This window comes from Prinia subflava, chromosome 3 (genome assembly GCF_021018805.1).
Source record: "Prinia subflava isolate CZ2003 ecotype Zambia chromosome 3, Cam_Psub_1.2, whole genome shotgun sequence".
NCBI lineage: Eukaryota > Metazoa > Chordata > Aves > Passeriformes > Cisticolidae > Prinia > Prinia subflava.
The window spans coordinates 97,095,509-97,112,671 of record NC_086249.1 but is presented as its reverse complement, the minus strand read 5'-3'; the positions used below and the strand labels follow the sequence as shown (position 1 = coordinate 97,112,671).

The 17,163-nt window shown below is 37.5% G+C and overlaps 1 protein-coding gene across 2 annotated transcripts in view; it reads left to right on the top strand.

Annotated features, from left to right (window-relative positions):
* DMD (dystrophin) overlaps positions 1–17,163 on the top strand; it is a 978,378-nt gene that overhangs the window by 773,545 nt on the left and 187,670 nt on the right. For both annotated transcript variants that reach the window (XM_063392999.1, XM_063392994.1), the window contains 2 exons: positions 10,561–10,733; positions 14,682–14,838. In XM_063392999.1, the coding sequence (XP_063249069.1) occupies positions 10,561–10,733; positions 14,682–14,838 (330 nt within the window). The remainder of the gene's footprint in view (positions 1–10,560; positions 10,734–14,681; positions 14,839–17,163) is intronic.

Here is a 17,163-nt window from a genome sequence, read left to right as displayed (position 1 = left end):
CCCTTGTATATACAGTTGCTGCAAATGCTGCTGTGGGAATAAAAGAGTTATGGCAAGCCAGGTTCTACAATAAGTGTCTTTTCCATTTAATTTCTTTTTCATTAAAATATGACTTTGTCTCTTGAGAAGTAGTTAGCACTTGTTATGAACAATAAACTGACAGGGTTTTTTGTCTCAATCTGATATGTTGTTTTTGACAGTGTCATTTCCAAGATTGCCTGTGGTGCTATGGAGAGTTCTTCAGCACTTTTTTAGCTTTGGGTGGTATAACTGATGTGGCTGGACTGCATGTTTGAGCAAAGTTCAGTTTCTGAGACACTTGAGCTCCGCTTCCAAGTGTATTCCTGAATTTTATGAATATGTGAGACCTTAGGTTATTTTATGAACTGTTTTCTGAAGAAGTATCTCTCAGCCACATGTTTGTGTCACATTAGTGTATTGTTGAGACCAATGACAAAAACATATCCAAAACTTCTGGATATGAGAGTGACTTTGATGTGATTAGCAGTGAAGTCAAATACTTGCAGTGTCCTGGGTCAGCAATTTATAAAGTGTTTGATAAGTAATCTTGACTGAAGAGCCATAAAAGCAATTCCAGAGTATAAACCTGGGACTGGATGGCTTCCTTTTGAGTGACAGTAGAAGAGGCATATTTGGTCTCTACAGAAACCTAAGCAGCAGCATGTGAATTTCCTGCAGTATTTAAGATCTGCCTGATATATTGACTTACTGACAAGAGTGTATTCTGTCTTCTGAGAGCATATCTAAGCCCTGAGTTGTTATATAAGTTTAAAGAGAAAGCATGTGATTCTAGATGGGAAAGGTATTTTTTGTTTGTTTGCTTTTTTTAATTTCATATATATTTGCTCTATTAATTCCATTACTGTATGCTCACCTCTGTTCCTTCATTAGTACCAAGTATACTTTAAAAGTGTGCATTTCACTTTTCTTACCTTCTTGCCTTTGGGTCTTGGAGCTGGTTTTCTTATCTGGATCTCGATGAAAACACTTACATGACTTGCCCAGTATGACCTCTGAGTGAAAATAATTTAATTTTTATTATGATAGTGGAATTATTTCTCTTTTACTGGAATGAAGGGAAGATAGAAGGAACAAGTGTATTTTTTCAGTTGGTGGATTTGAGAAACTCAGTGATCCAAATTAATTGGCTTTTTTAACGTCAAACTGAAAAACATGAACAGAAGTTCATTTTCACCCCCAAATAACTTGTCTTCTAAAAATATATGTTAAGATACAAGTTTATCTCATGTCAGACTTTGCTGGTGATATCATTATTTTTTCAGTGGTATTTACCATTTTAACCTGATACTGTATTTACTGTGGGAGTACATGCATCTTGCTAGTAAATCCCAGAACATACCAAATAATTATTTTCAGAATGTAAATCTTATTCAGAGATCCCTTGATACAGGAATTTTGTTCAGTTTTGCTTTTGAGTTCTGGCTGCAGCAAAACACGTTTAGAATGCCACAGAGAGATCAATCAATATGATAGTTAAAGTTGCTATTTTGAAATATATTGTTTAAAATACAATCTTTTTTCAGGTTCTGAACTTTTGCCACTTATTTGTTTATTTCGAGACAGTCAACATACATTATTAAAGCACCGAAAAGAAATCATGCAGAACATGATTCTGGTGTGGTTCAGCTTATTCAGAAAAACATAAAGCTATGAAACTTCTTGGAGCTGAAAACTAACGAGGACTGACCTTTCTGTCCAACTCCTCACCAGTGCAGCAGCAGTCGGAATGGCTGAACACCTCAGAGTGCAGGGTAGCACCAGCAAGTTAAGAGCCAGAAGCAGAACAGCCAGGACAGCTACTCATTTTAATTCAGCTGCTGAGTTTGGGGTATTGACAGTACAGGTTTAAAGGTGAAAGCCCTGGTGCTGTGGTCAGTGTTGGTGTGAGCAGGCAGCAGAGGATTTGGGGCTCGAGGGTCAGAAGGGAAAGCCCACTGAGGGAGGCGGTGGCATCACCCTCCCCACAGGGCCTTGCAGTTGGTGGCAGCTCCTCTCTGCACCCACCCTGCTCCTGAGCCTGACAGCTTCTTCTATTTCTGTGCCAGCCCTTTTGGCAACAGCTCCTGGGGGCTGCCTGAGCCTGGCTGTCACCTTGTCCCTGGTGATGTGGCACTTTGCAGGGTCCGACACAGCCCCCGGGGTCCTGGGAGTCCCCAGCAGCCGCCGTAGGTCGGTGTAAGGAGCAAAGTGCACATGCAGTCTGAGATTTCTTTACTGACTCGAATGCAGAGCAGAGGGGAAGACAAAGGGCACAGGACCATGACCATGGTTTAAAGAGACAGAATCAGAGTGGAGTTTAGTGTCAAGGTGCCAATGGGGAGAAGACCAGGGAGGGACCCAAGATGAAGTTTACAAGACACAAACCAATGAGAAGGATAATATAAGGAGGTTTATATAAACAGTCCAATGGAGCCTCCAATAATAGGGGATTCCCCAAGGGGCAGTCCAGACAGGGCTGGTTACTAGGAAGGATGGACAGGGAACATTCAGGAATAAGGGGAGGTGTCAGGGAAGACAGATAGCCCAGGCTAAAGCACCACCCCAGGGAGAGAAAAGGAATAAACCACAGGGTATTAAAACATGAAATTACACATTATGACACCTGACAGCTTATTCTATTTCTGTGCCAGCCCTTTTGGCAGCAGCTCTTGGGGGCTGCCTGAGCCTCTGTGGCTCTGCCTGTTGTTGCATTTATGGGGGGAGTCCATTTGCACAGGGAGAGGCCATAAGTGGTAGCTTTGGCCTGTTGGCTTCTCACTGAGTGTTTAATCATGTGGTGCTCCTCACCCTGAGCAGCCTTGAGGTTAAAACACCATCAGCAAGATAAAACTAACTTTCCTTGTGGCAGCTTAAACCCAGCTCCTGTTAATGAGTAAACTGACCAACACTTGGTGAATTCTGTTTTGTTATGACAGGAACAGCCAGCATCAATTGTTAAAGTGACTTTGATAACACTTGACTGCTGCACAGCAGCCTTCTCTCTGTGGTAACTTTACTGGCATCTCTTGCTTAAAACCTAGGAAGTCAGAAGATCCTGAGGCCACACTAGCGTGACCTGGATTTCCACTGAAAATCAAGATGAAATGTGCTTTCGCCCTTTATGCTGCTCAAGTGCCTGCCCTGCCTGGCCCTTCCTCAGGACACCTCCAGTAGGGAGGGTTTGACACAAGTAGTGCAGAAGCACCAGAGCTTTTGCCACGTTGCCTCTTGCATAATGCCCACAGGTCCCAATTAACCTGTTAGTGATTAATTAATTAACAGTTAATTGCAGTGGATCTTTCATGCTCGTAGAAAAGAACATCTGAAATAGTAGAAATTCCTAACTGAGATCTCATTACCTATCGAACAAGAAACACTCCTTCTAAAACGGGTCCTAAAATCATTATAATTATTGTTCTGCTTGTTCCAGTTTTAATGATGTGTAACATATGAGGCCTCTAGTTTCTGCTTTATGTTTTGTGTTATTCTATTTTCATAAGAGTTTATGATTTTTTAAATAATTGAGAATCATGTTATGAAACTGGTGTACCAATTATTTTTCTCCAGACATCAACGATGTTACCAAAAAACCTTTAAATGTCAGGATTTTTTTTTTAAAGAGAAAAGAAGATTGTAAAAATTATTTGTAAAAGAAGAAATTAGGGTAATGCTTTGAACAGAAATAATGTCTTTTCAGTATAAAATGCCTTCAATATTTGCTTTAAAAGTATATGAAAGAAGATTGTATATGTTCATGTATTTAGGGAAGGATGAATGTTTATATAAGTATCATAGGTGCTAAAACACGAGATACCTTATTGCTACATGTTGGTGTACTGTGAAACAAATATACAGTTATTTATGTACAAATTATTTTTCTTCCAGACCTAGAGACAGTTGTGTATTTTAGCCTTTCCAGCTGTGTGTTGTAAAAGGAAATTAGTATTATTTTGAAGTACTGGAGTGTCAGCAGAACTGAGAGAGATAAATGCTCCCCAAACTATGCGACAGGACTTTAGCACCTTGCATGAGTAACTAAGTGGAAGTAAATGTTCCTGTAGAGGAAGATGTTCTTTGTGCTGGTACTGTTTGATCTCTGGGAAGCAGGGAGAGGAGAAATTAGACATACTGAAAGTAGCAGCATAATTATTTTGCTGCAGGAAGGTTGCTAAAAGATTGACAGGGTAAGTGTGCTGACAGCATGTGCAGGTGGAATGGGATCAGGCATTCATTGAAGTGTGGGGATTGGGTGTGCATATTTGGGGGTTGCAGACTGCCTTCTAAAATCTGAAAAACCCTGCTAGTTTGTAATGGGCCTTAGGTTTTTGCTTTCAGAAAATTGTGTGTATGATTCTATGCACATTTATGCTGTTTCCCTCCCACTCACTCAAATCTCAAATACAGTTTTCAAAGGCAGATAGCTGAGCCCATTCTTAGACTTCTCAGTAGAGGTGGTTGATTTTCTGACATACAGAACACTTGCAACTCCTACTTGAAAAATGTGCTTTGTTTGCTTTGTTGGATTGGCTTGCCTGAAAGAGAGTACAGGCTATGTTAGTAAAATACATATTTATATTTTACACTATGCAGTAAAAGTTCTTCAATTCTGTGGCTACAAGGAATTTTTCTTCATTAGTGTAGCCTCAGACTTACACGAGGTTTCCTTCTATTTAAGGTTTCCATCTAGATATAATGACAAGAAAAGTAGACAGCAAATATAATAATTTCCACTCAAGTCACTATTATCAGAATAGGATATATTTCTCTAGACAAGGGTCAAATCCTAAATGAAACTATAAATGCAGAAAGATTTGTTTCTTTAAACATTTGTTTCTTTATTTTATACATTTATTCATATTTTCATTTCATGTAAATGAAAGCAGGGTGTTTTTCTCAGTCTTCAAAAAACCTCTCCAAGAAGTCCACAAATTCCTTCCAAACACATGGAATTAACAAATAATTGAGTACAAGTTAATTGCCAGAGGTCCCAAAAACCTGATTATTTCACTATGATCAAGGGAGAAATACAAGACCTTATGTGTGGGCAAAAGGTTTTGTGAATAAATATCTGCACACTAATATATGTTCAAATGATTGTGTTAGTGCTGCTAAAGAGTTACTATTCCAAAGCTGAGGCAGCCCAATGTAAATGAAATCCAGAAGCCCACACTGCATTTGCAGTTAGTGTCAGTAAGAGATTGCTGCATCCTTAGATGCAACGTGAAGTCTCTTACAATCTGAATATAACCTAAATTGAAGGCTCTTCTGTCTGTTTATAAAAATAATGTTTTCTGAAAACAGGGCCCAACTTGCTAAAGAAAGCTTTTTTCAATCTTCTGTTAGATGAAAGTAGCATTTGAATTGGAAGTTTGGTCACATCTTTATTCTGGGACTTGTAGAATTAAACCATAACAATGATAGATGCAACTTACACAGATTGCTTTCTGCAGGGCAAAGTTATACTTTTGGCTTCCGTTCATCAGCACTTGATTCTCTCTTAGAGGACTAGCTGTTACCCTTTTTTATCTTGAAAAATGTGTTGGGAAACCAGAAATGCCTTAATTATGTTCATAAGCTTGTCTTCACAATGGAAAAGACCTTTTTATCGTTCTTTTTAATCAAGTCATTAGCATGAAACTCAGAGATGTAATCATACCAGACTGGAATTGGGGTCATGCCATAGGCTAGCTGAATAGGAGGCTTCTTGGCATGATGATGTATAGCCACTTCACAACAATGCTTTTAACTCAGTAAGTCTGCCCTTTAATTATATTTTAAATCTCATTTGAGAAGTTTTTATCATTATGTAAATTGTTCAGTGAATAGTCTCATTCTAAGACTCAATAAAAGTTTTGCTTATGGACTGGAAGAGAAAATTAGTTAAAAGCTTGATGAGGGAATGGGGAAAAAAAATAGAGAGACCCAAATCCAACAAGCAGTTCTTGAAAGAACTATGACATTTAAAAGAGAGAACTTTCAAGGGACCAGAAATGCCTTGCAAACCAGCAGAAATACTTCACTGGTTTGTTTCATCAGTAATCTAAATCATAGAATCTTCAGATGCAAATATTCTCTTTCAAAAAATATACATTTCTTTCTATCCAAATAGTAACAACCAGCTCACAAGGAGAAACTGTCATTAAGCCTAGTGCAAACTTGCCTTCTGTTTGTTGCCAAAAACAAAAGAAAGATCAAGTGCACCTTGCACTGAATCTATCACTCAAGTACTTAAAATGCATTTGACCTGCTGTGCTGCAGCCCTTAATTCAACATCTCCAGAACTGTATCACTCACAAAACCATCCCTCTGTCTAGCAGGCAGGAGAATAAGCTGTGATTGTGAGAGTGGTACCATGTGCACGGGTTTCTGTTCTCCAAAGGCTGCTGGAGTGTGCCAGGGCACTGAAAAATAGTCTCAAACTCTCTGAACCCTCACAAAGAGTTTATGCTTTAGGCAGAGTCAGAAATTTAGAGGAGTTTAGATGTAATTAAATGAAATCAAGTAGGATGATTAATTTGAAATCCAATTGCTAAACTGCTAAGATGTGCTTTACAGAGCTGCAAATAAAGGAGAACTAGGGTCCTTTAATTTCTTTAAATTATTGCATAATGATTTTTTTCTACCTTGTGTAAAAGATAAATATTTTGTCAGCTGCGCTGCATTGATTTCCATGTTTTATTATGACTCAGCTATAGTCCAAGAAAGAGAACTAATTCCTTCTTTCTAGGACTTCATTTTACTTTCAGTCTACCAATCCCCCTCTGGTGTATTGCCAAAATAATGGCAGATTTTGACATGTGTCATGTCTTTTATATGTCATGTCTATATATTGCATGTGGGATATGAAGGATATTGGCACTGATTAGTTATTTCTGCTAAGGTATCTCAAACCATACTGAATTCTTGTAGGACTAGCTGTGCTGTGTGGAAGCTGACAGAACTTTGAGTGCATTGGATTTCACAGCGACAGCTGAGCTGAGCTCTGCAGTGCTCTGTGTAAAATAAAACCCACGGAGCCACAGGTGAATTTCTTCTGCCTAGCACAAGAATTAGGGCAGTGAGGATCTGGGCTTCTATGGAAAATGGGAGCAGTCATTACAAGGGAGAACAACTGAATTGAGCAAGTGAGAAATCACCCATCCCCTAGCTTTTTGGCAGCATTGGGTGTGCTCACGTACCACATTAGTGCACTTCTCTGAAATTATGTGTGGTGGTTTCAAGAGCTCAGGACAAAAGTGAAACAGCCAGAGCAACTTCCCTCACCCTGTTTTTCCCAAGAAGATTTTTATCCTTGAGACAAAACGCATTTCATCTCTTTATCACCCTAGTTCTGTGTCTTAGATGCACACTTATTCTATACAATAAAATAATGTAAGTGCACATTTTTAAACATGTAGAAACCTCTAAAGCTGTTCAGCTAAGTTTCTACAAACAAATATTATGGTGCCTTTTGTCATCTAACTGTGTAGTTAATCTTAATAAAGGAGGACTTCATTCAGCACCTAATGGAGTGGCAGTTCTTTCCAGGAAGTTCAGCTCACTCCAAGCAGTAACTTGTGATCAAAAAGATGCTTTTCATTTTGTTCTCTGATGTTTTCAAGAGCAGATAGCCAATCTTTTTTCAGCACAGTCTCAGTAATAACAACTACAGCAAAAATGCAGCATACACTCCACCTCTAACTCAGAAGAATTTTACCAGGATTGATTTTTTATCCTCTGTAGTCTTTTCATGTGTTTGAACACATTGGGAAATATGGAAGTGAAATAAATAATGTATGTTTAGTCTACATGCTATGCTTCTTGGTATGACATGTAATGGCAGCATATTTTTGTAAATATTTGAGCAATTTTTGAGGTTAAATAGATCTTCCTGCTCTTTTGTTGTCAAGAAAAAGAATCTAATTCATATTCTGTTTTTCAAATATGGATTTATTTATTTCAGAAAACAAATAAAAGGTGTATAGATCTTTTTCTTATATGCTCTTTGCTTCTCTTGGGATGTGTAAGTGTCACAAAGAAAGGTTCTGAAATACACCAACCTAAATGGAGCAAATATTGTTGTTATCTTTCATCTTTGTCAGTGGAGGCTTCCTGCTTAGCTGCAATAAACTACTTTTGGGAGCAGCAGCAGAAGTGCAGTATACAGAAGTAAATTGGAATAAGGAAAACTCAGTCTTGAATATTAAGTTTTTGATAAGAATACTTCACTTTTCATGCTCATTGCCCACTTAACGTTCCAGATGTGTTGTGATGCTATGTAGCGTTCTGAAATAATAAAAGGATGTGGTTTGCTTTTATTTTCAGAATTATGTATGTGTCTGGAGAAAGACATAAAAGGTGTAGTGGAAAAGGTACTTTCTTGAACTTTTGCTTGTGCAATGCTATGAGTATATGTATAGTAAAACACAAGAGGGCATAGATTTGACAGCTTCCTACTGTGAATAGTTATTCAACGTGTTTCATGGCACATATTCTTGCCAAGGAAAAGAAACAAGTTTGTAAGTTCAGTGTTTCCATCACTACCCTGAAAACTAAGAACTTTGTGCAACAGGTAGTGCATGTAATTCTTTCATCCAATAATAGATTTATTGTTTATTAAATGTAGGAAGACCTTAGAACTACATAGACATTAACAGATGAATTTTCTACTGTGAACTTTATCCTTTCTTGCACGTTGTTTCAGCTGTTTACATCAGTATTGTTATACTTAACCTAGTTTAAATAATATCTCCAAATACATACATGGAAGGAAAGAAATTTGGTAATAGAGTATTCTTCATTCAGGTAAGCAAAAATGAAGTATCACAGCTGGAAGTTGAAGCTAGCAACATTCAGACTTAAAATAAAATACAAATTTTCAAGTAAGGACATTCATACCTGGAATATTGTGCATTTTAATGTATCTTAATAATGCCATTTTTAAAAATATAAATTGCCTGAACAATAATAAATAAAAACAGTGTATAATACAGTTGCATTCTGCAGAGTTACCTCTGATGTACATCAAACTGATTCTTAATTACTTTACTGCTTGAATGACAATAGATAAGTAAAATAGTTGGAGAAGGATTCTTACTCTGTACCAAAGATGTTGCTAGCCCACCTTAAAACTTCCCCAGATGTCATGCTAGTCATTGCTGTGAAAGGTGTCCAGTTAAGGACATTTGGAACAGCAGGAGGTGAACAAGGACAGTCTACTCATCATTCAGTGCGGCTAACATCTCACTTAAAATATCAAATAAAACCAATTCAATTAAGAACACACCAAGTAGACAGATCGTGTGCTCCCCTCTTTCAAAGTCATTCTTCTGAAGAAAATTGCGACAAATTTCCATTGGGGACTATCTGTGATGCTCAGTTAGTGCTGGGTCTTTTTCTCGAATGCCATAAATCATTTCCTCTTCCCCACTTTATCTTTAGCATTCCCATTTCAGGCAGCAAGAAACCACCACCAGAAATCTTAGTGCTCCAGCAAACCAAGAGAAAATGTGGAGCCTTATTCATTATTCATTATTTCTTTGTTTCTTTGTGTGCTTCTTTGTTCAAAAGTAAAAGTTCTTTTGTGCAAATGTGGCTGCATATAAAGTACATGTGCACTCATTCATGTACGTGTTGAAATTATTATTATTATTTTTTTTATTCCATTTAATGACCTTGATTCAACCACTGTTCTCTGCAAATGCCTCTGACCTTGCGGAGCTGCAGCATGCAAACGTCTTGGGGAAGGGCAGCCAGCGTACAAAGGCTGCATTGAGTGTGTGGGCAGGCAGGAATGCTGGTACCAGGCAGCTCTCTAAAGAATGTTCTTTTGGCAGAAACAGCCGTGCTAAAAATGAGGGGGAAAAAATGAATTCAAAATTTAGAGCTGGCCTGCAGTTACGAGGCGATAAGAAAAGTTGGCTGTTCAACGCGAGCTGCCAGTTGCATATTCTAGGTCCTTGCTATTCTCAGGCCCTCCTACAGCCATGGCCCCAACCAGTGTTTTGATACAGCACAAAGTGGCTGTTTATTGCTATTGACTGCTGAGGCCTGTGCTCCAAAATGCGTTCTGTCAACAGAATGTAAGTGAACTTGGCATTTCAGAGCCCGGCTGCTGCAGACGCCTGGATTTCTTGGAATTGTCATGCAGCAGGACCGGTGTTGCAGTCCCCAGCTCAAACTGAAAATGTTGCACAGGAAGACGTATCACGTGAAGGTCAGATTCACCTGACATCCTGAGGATTTTGTGTTTCTTTGCTTTTCCCACATCAGGGCAGTAAATATATCTTGTCCTTGCTTTGTTGCCTGCCAAAGGCTACACCTGTAGCTTTCAAAACTTTGTTCAATGTGCTCCGTATGGAAAAAAGGTCACATTCAACGCACTGGCCTTCATGTGAAAGGGAAACATGGCTTGGTATACAGGACATGATATCGCTGTAAAAGGAGTAATCAAAACCTGTGCTCTGTGTTGCACTGAGGATTTTTCCACTCCTTTGAAAAATCATCGTTTCTGTGATTTTTTAAACAAATCAGATACATTGTTTTGTATTGCTTCCACAGGAACTACAGGCAGAAATTGATACTCACACTGACATCTATCACAACCTGGATGAAAATGGGCAGAAAATCCTGAGGTCCCTGGAAGGCTCTGAGGATGCAACCCTGCTGCAGAGACGTCTGGATAACATGAACCTCAGATGGAGTGAACTTAGGAAGAAATCTCTGAACATTAGGTAGGACCTGTACCTAAGCAAAAGTCTACCATTGGCATATCAGATGGAATGCTACCATTTGCAAGTAAAAAGGTTTAATTTTGTTTCTGTTGGCACTGTTTTTGTATATTTTGAAATTATTTGTGCTACTTTGGATGTTGGCTTAACTTTGCAAGAATGATTAGGGTTTTTTGGTGTGAAAATGATAGTAGAGGATTAGGATTTGAGGCATATGATGAAATTTTTTAATTACAGAGAGAAAGATTGCCATGTTTAAACAGCGACTGTACCCCCTCTAAATGTGGTTTTTTTTTTTTCTAGAACTGGATATGACTTATCAGTGAGTCATGAAAGAAAGTGATTAAATAACCAATATTTATGATAAGCTTTATTTTAATGACTGCTATTTCTAGTGCAAACTAAAAATATCCTTGCAAATGAGAAGACAAATTATTTAAGATTTTAACTGTTGTCAGGAGAGTGGACAGAATTTCTAAATAAAATCTAGGGGTAAAAAAAATCCATAGATAGAATCATGAGAGGAAACAATTTTGTTTGCAAGGACAAATATAATAAATGGTACCATTACAAATTATCAAGTAGCCATTCAGGCTTCAATGGACTGAAAGTTTCAGTACAAAAGAAGTTGTCCAAGAAGCTTTTCTCCAGAAATACAGCTTCTGCAATAGGCAACCCAGCTCAGCTGCACTCAGTCTTGGGCATTTTTTCATTTTCTCACCTGCTGTGGGTTGTTGGTAGTTCAAAGGGCAGAAAAAGACAGAAGTGTTTTCTGAAGTAATGTATGAAATATTAGCTTTTTTCAGCTCAGGTCCTGAGGAAGGTCAGGCTGTGTAATGACAAAAACCATCTCTGTAACATCAATCATTAAAAATAAATGAAGGCTGTAGTGTTGAAAAGATAGGAGTAACTTTAAAAAAAGATATATTCCTCCTTTTTTTTGTTCCCTTCAGAGGAGCAAAAGAAGAGGAATAAAACCCTTCAGAGTGTGAGATTTTTTTTGTTTGCATTTATTTTACCTATGAACTTGCCCAAATACAGCGATTTTTGAGATCAAAATAAATAGTTGTCCAAATATCATAAATTATATCATAAATATCATTAAAAGTAATTAAACATATAGAACTTTCTTTCATTATTTTGCAGTTTAATGTACTGCTGTTGTTAATTGAGTCAAAAGCAGTAAATCGCAGTTACATCACAGTGATTTCCTGCACTGCACATTCAAAGCAACAAACTTCCCCTCTAAAATCTGTGCTTCCAATAAAAGGCTTAGAGGTCTTCAACAACTTACTTAGGATTAGGATAGGAAACAATTCTTAAATCCTCAGATATTCAGTTGAAGTGTTGCTGGCCACCAGACTAAATGTAAAGCTCTTCTCAATCTGCCTGTTTGGAGCTCTTTCTATCCACAGCACAGAATGGAATAGATTTCATCATAACTAGCAATGCTTACACCAAAGAGGGATTAGAGAAGAAATATGAAACGTTCTCCAGACATAGGTCCCAGAAGTTTCTTTATTTACTGTAACTTTTAGTCTGCTGAAACAGAAGACCCATGCCACAGGTCAGCTTGGGTGGGCATTCTTTTCTAAATGCATTAGATAAAAGATATGGTAGATGTTAAACAGAAGCCAAGATCTTTTCCATTCCTCCCTTTCTTTCATCCTGGTATGTCAGCACATTTTATCCTAATAAACACTTGCTTTCTTATAAATATTTTTTTAAACTATTTTTTTATTATCTATTATCTGCACGTCTTGAACACAGTAATAAATAAATGAGTGTATGCATATAATGTGCACTGGTGTGTGCATGCATAAAGGTATATTCTTGAAGATGAAGGAAGAGCAGAATAAGATAGGTTCTGGAAAAAAAATCACCTAACTGGGGAAGGTCAAAGCACAGCAGCAGTAACAAAACCCCTTCAGGTCACTCCTTTTGCATTTTTCCCCTGTAAAACCAGACCTGGGGAAGTAGGGAAGAAGTGCTTGCCTCCATTTGCTGCCCTTCTCCAGAAGAGGTGAAAGCTTGCCTCTGCCAAGATAAACATGAGGCAAGAGAATTTGCCTGAATTGGAAACTTGGCTCCTTGACTGTCTCCTGTCCTAAAATCCTGTGGTCCCTGCTCTGGTCGTTGCCTCCTGCAACTCTCCACAAATATCCCTGCTTCGCTCTCCCTTGCTGCTTTCAGAGGTGTCATAGAATGAAAGAATGATTTGGGCTGGCAGGGACTGTAAAGATCATCCGATGCCAACTCCCCTGTCCCCTGACGAGGACACGTTCAGGTTGCTCAAAGCTACATCCAGCCTGGTCTTGAACATTTCCAGGGCTGGGGCATCCACAACTTCTCTGGACAATCTGTTCTAGTGCCTCACCACCCTAATCGTAAATAATTTATAATATATACACAAATCTAAATAATATATAAACATAATCTAAATGTTTTAGCATGCAGGACCTTCTCTAGACTTCGCTGTCTGCAGGACTGACCTCCCCCTACTGTGGAGCAGTTTTGCCCAAACTCCCAGATGCCCTGTGAGAGAAGAGATCACAAGGCCTGGTCTATGTGTGTCCTTCACATGTAGCATTTAAGTTTGAAAAAAGAGAAGATTTTCCATTAGCTCACATACTTTGGGAGCAGCTGAATTTTCTGTCAGAGTGTGGGTGATCTGTCCCTTTTCTTTCTCTTTCCTTGCCACTTTATTACCTAAAATAAGAAGTTGGAAAGAAGACAGGATTCATTGAGCATTTCAGAGAAATGCAACTGTCCCTACTTCCATCAATTCCTCATTTCCATATTCAAACTAAGTAATAAGGTTTGCAAAAATGCTGAGTCCATATTTTTCACATTTCTTTATAGAACATTATATATAAGGTATAGGAATAGAATTCTTAGTGTCAGAAGAGAATGATTTTATGTGCAATCACTGTGGAAGAAGATAAATGTTATATGAATGAAGCTAGAATTTAAACAGAAATATATGAAATAAAAGAAAATTTGTCTTTATTTCCCTGCACATTTTTTCACTATACTGTTATGTAATACTCCTTTGATTTGAGTTACTAAGAGGATTTCTTACATTACTTGGAGGTGAATTAGGATTTTTTTTCTAAACCAGAAATTAAAAAATAGCATATTCATTACTCCAGAAAGACAAAATTTTAATGGGATTTATCTACAGCACAGAGAAAATGAAAGATTTTATCACTGCAGCCACAGAAAACAGTTGCTGAAATTTAGACGCTCAATACTTGATCCCAAAAAAACACATTTATGCACATACAGAGGAAATATTTAGAAAATCTTATGATGCAGACCTTTTTTGCATAAAATGATATTTTGTCTTCTGATTTTCCCAGTGTTTCAAATACTTTCATTCACACCACTGACATCTGGGTAGACATTGTATGGGGATTCTATTGGCTTTAACAGTTTCTTCATGATATTTTTTAAAGAATGGCATAGGTTCTCTTATTTTAAAAAGTTAAGAGAATGAACCTTGTGTAAGTTTAATGGTTTATGGAGTGGTTTAGAGAAATTCTCACTCTTCACTGAGTTGGAAAAGTACTCTCTACGTTTCAAGTAAATAATATCCTAGTAATCCTAAGTGATGATTACATTTCTCATGCTAGTTCTGGATAATAATTGTGCACTTCTAGTGAGACTGACAATTCAGCACAGCCATTACTCACTGCTGAAGAGGAAAACTAAAAAGGAAAAAAATCCCCAACCAATCAAAAACAAAACTCAAGAGATGTGAAAAAAAGCCAGGACTGTGGGACCAAATTTAAATCTGTGTTGCCAGAATCTAATTCAAAGCTACTGAAGCTATTCAAAAATCATTAACTTAATGAAACACTAGGATCTTTCTCGGTAAATAAGCTTTTACATTTTGGTTTTTACTTCCACTGTGCCTGAATCTATCTTATATTTAACACATGCTTTCAGATCCCATTTGGAAGCCAGTACCGACCAGTGGAAGCGATTACATCTCTCTCTTCAGGAACTTTTGGCATGGTTGCAGTTGAAGGAGGATGAATTAAAACAGCAAGCACCCATTGGTGGAGATCTTCCCACTGTGCAGAAGCAGAATGATATTCATCGGGTATGTTTTTGGTTTTTTAATTATTTCTTGGTCATTGCTTTTTCCTTTTCAGGCTGGTGCTGCATGACACAGTCCTTGTTGGAAAGAATTCCAGCTATAGCTTTCAAACACAGCAGAGAAAATCTGCCCTCTGGAGAAGGAATTGCTACCAACCTACAGAGACTTATCACAGACAGGCAGATTTCATAGCCAGAACAATTTCTAACCTACTAATTTTTGAGGATTAAATAAATAGTTCTGAATTTTTTTCTAGATCAGGCATTCCCACTTCATGTATACTTTTTGAAATCTTTGTTTGGATTTTGGAAACACTTGTATCAAGCGTAGCTGGTATCAGCTCTATTGGACAACTCCACACCATGAAACTATTGTGACATCTGTCTGTGCTTTATACTGGTTTCATCAGGGAATTCTTATGGAAAAACCATAGCAGAGCATCATGGGGGACCATTCTAGACTAAGATTAAAAAGGAACCTAAATTGAAGGCTTGTAGAGGAAGTTGTTTGTTTTTTTAAAAATCCACCAAATGAACAGCCCTTAGAATAATACTTCAGAATAATTCTTGCCACTGATTTTTTGTTGTGGTGAGGATATGCTTAAAGTATGTCTCCTGTGTTCAATGAATTCACTCCAGTCTGATGCTAACCCAATGCCTGCTTTCACCTAAACAGTCTTTAATTTCATATGTCATCGAGGTCTATTCATGTCTGAGTATGAAATCACAGCTCTAGTACCTCTGTTGTACAATATACATTCAAGCTCTCCTCTCCTTCATCTCCAGGTTGTTATAAAATAATGACCTCATAGGAAGTTTTTACTTCCTTTTGATGTCCAATTATGCTTCAGGATGCTATCTAAAAGTTATTTCAAACAAATGTCATTTTTATTGAAAAAAGTAAATTATCAGTCTGACAGTTTGATTTCATGTCGAGAGAATATCCAAATCCAGTGATCATCCTCTCAAAGCATTGTGCTGTATATATGTAACTTCCTTTGTGAAACTTGTCACTTAAGATATTGGTTATGAATATCCTAAATCTCTGATTTTATTGCTTAATGGAGAAATGTAAAATGGCACTTTAAAACAAAACAAGGTCAGTGTTTTTCTGTTCATCAGGTAGCTGTATATAAATATTGCTCTAATATATTGTCCTTTCTCATGGGTAAGGACGTATTTGAGAACAGATAGTGAGATCAAATTTGCAAAGTGAACATGACATATCTTGCTGCTTTAAGATCCTGAGTTTGTGAAAAATCAGAAAGTACCATGTTCAGCCAGAAATGGATTTTTCCATAGGCACACAGGCATTCATCTACTGTAGCAAAGTGATGGGTGGTAGTGTCAGTATGGCTTGTCAAGGACCTATCTTCACCGAACAATTGAGAAAGCAAAAGAGAAAGATGAATATAAAACATCTCTCTGTCACTGGCAACTTTTTCTAAGATAATATGATGTTTTTCTGCAAGAGGCATCTTTGTCACATTTCTTAGGTCTTCCCTCTGGAGAGGGAATGTGTAGGATGTGTCTTTCTCACAAAATTTTGTGTAGGACTCAAAGCACCATCACAGAGACAGTAAGAAGAAAACATCCATGACTTTGCAGGGCAGCACCATCCCTTTTTTCATCTTTCCCCTAAGAAAGTTAAAACATGTTATATATAACCATGAAAGTTAAGAGAAGCCTGAGGTCTGTTTTAGCCATAAAGCAGCAACTTCCATAGAGTGGTTTTTAAAGCCTGTCCAGAATATTAGGATGAAAGAAACAATACAGATATTGCTTTAACACAGTGTGACATTAACTCAAATTCTTTCTCTAAAGACAACTCTTGAGCCAAAACAAGAGATAGAGAGAGATCTCTATAGAATTGTTACAACAAAACATTTTCCATCTAAGTAATATTCAAATAATTGAATACATTTTCTCCTAGACAGAAGAAATATTTTTTATAATCTAAAGAAATTACTTCTTCTAGTATTTTAGTATTGTATATCACTCTAGAAGCAGTTTAATTGTTTCCAAGAGTTCATCATAAAGGTGCAAGTCTTCAGTGATGAGCTAAGTGATCTCTCTGTCAGACACCAAATAAATGAAGTATTTAGAACTTTTAGGGATGAGAATTATTGCATAAAAGTAAGTTACATGAGTAGGGGCAAAATGACTTTATAAAATAAATCTCACTTCTCTTTTTTAACTTCTGTGCTACTTGCAGAGAAGTTAACCAGTGAACCACTTGCAGAGTACATAACCCAGAGCTTTGGTCATCTTGTCTAGTGTCAAAGCTAGAATGTTTTAGTTCCTTTTAGAAATATGTCTTTTTCCTTTG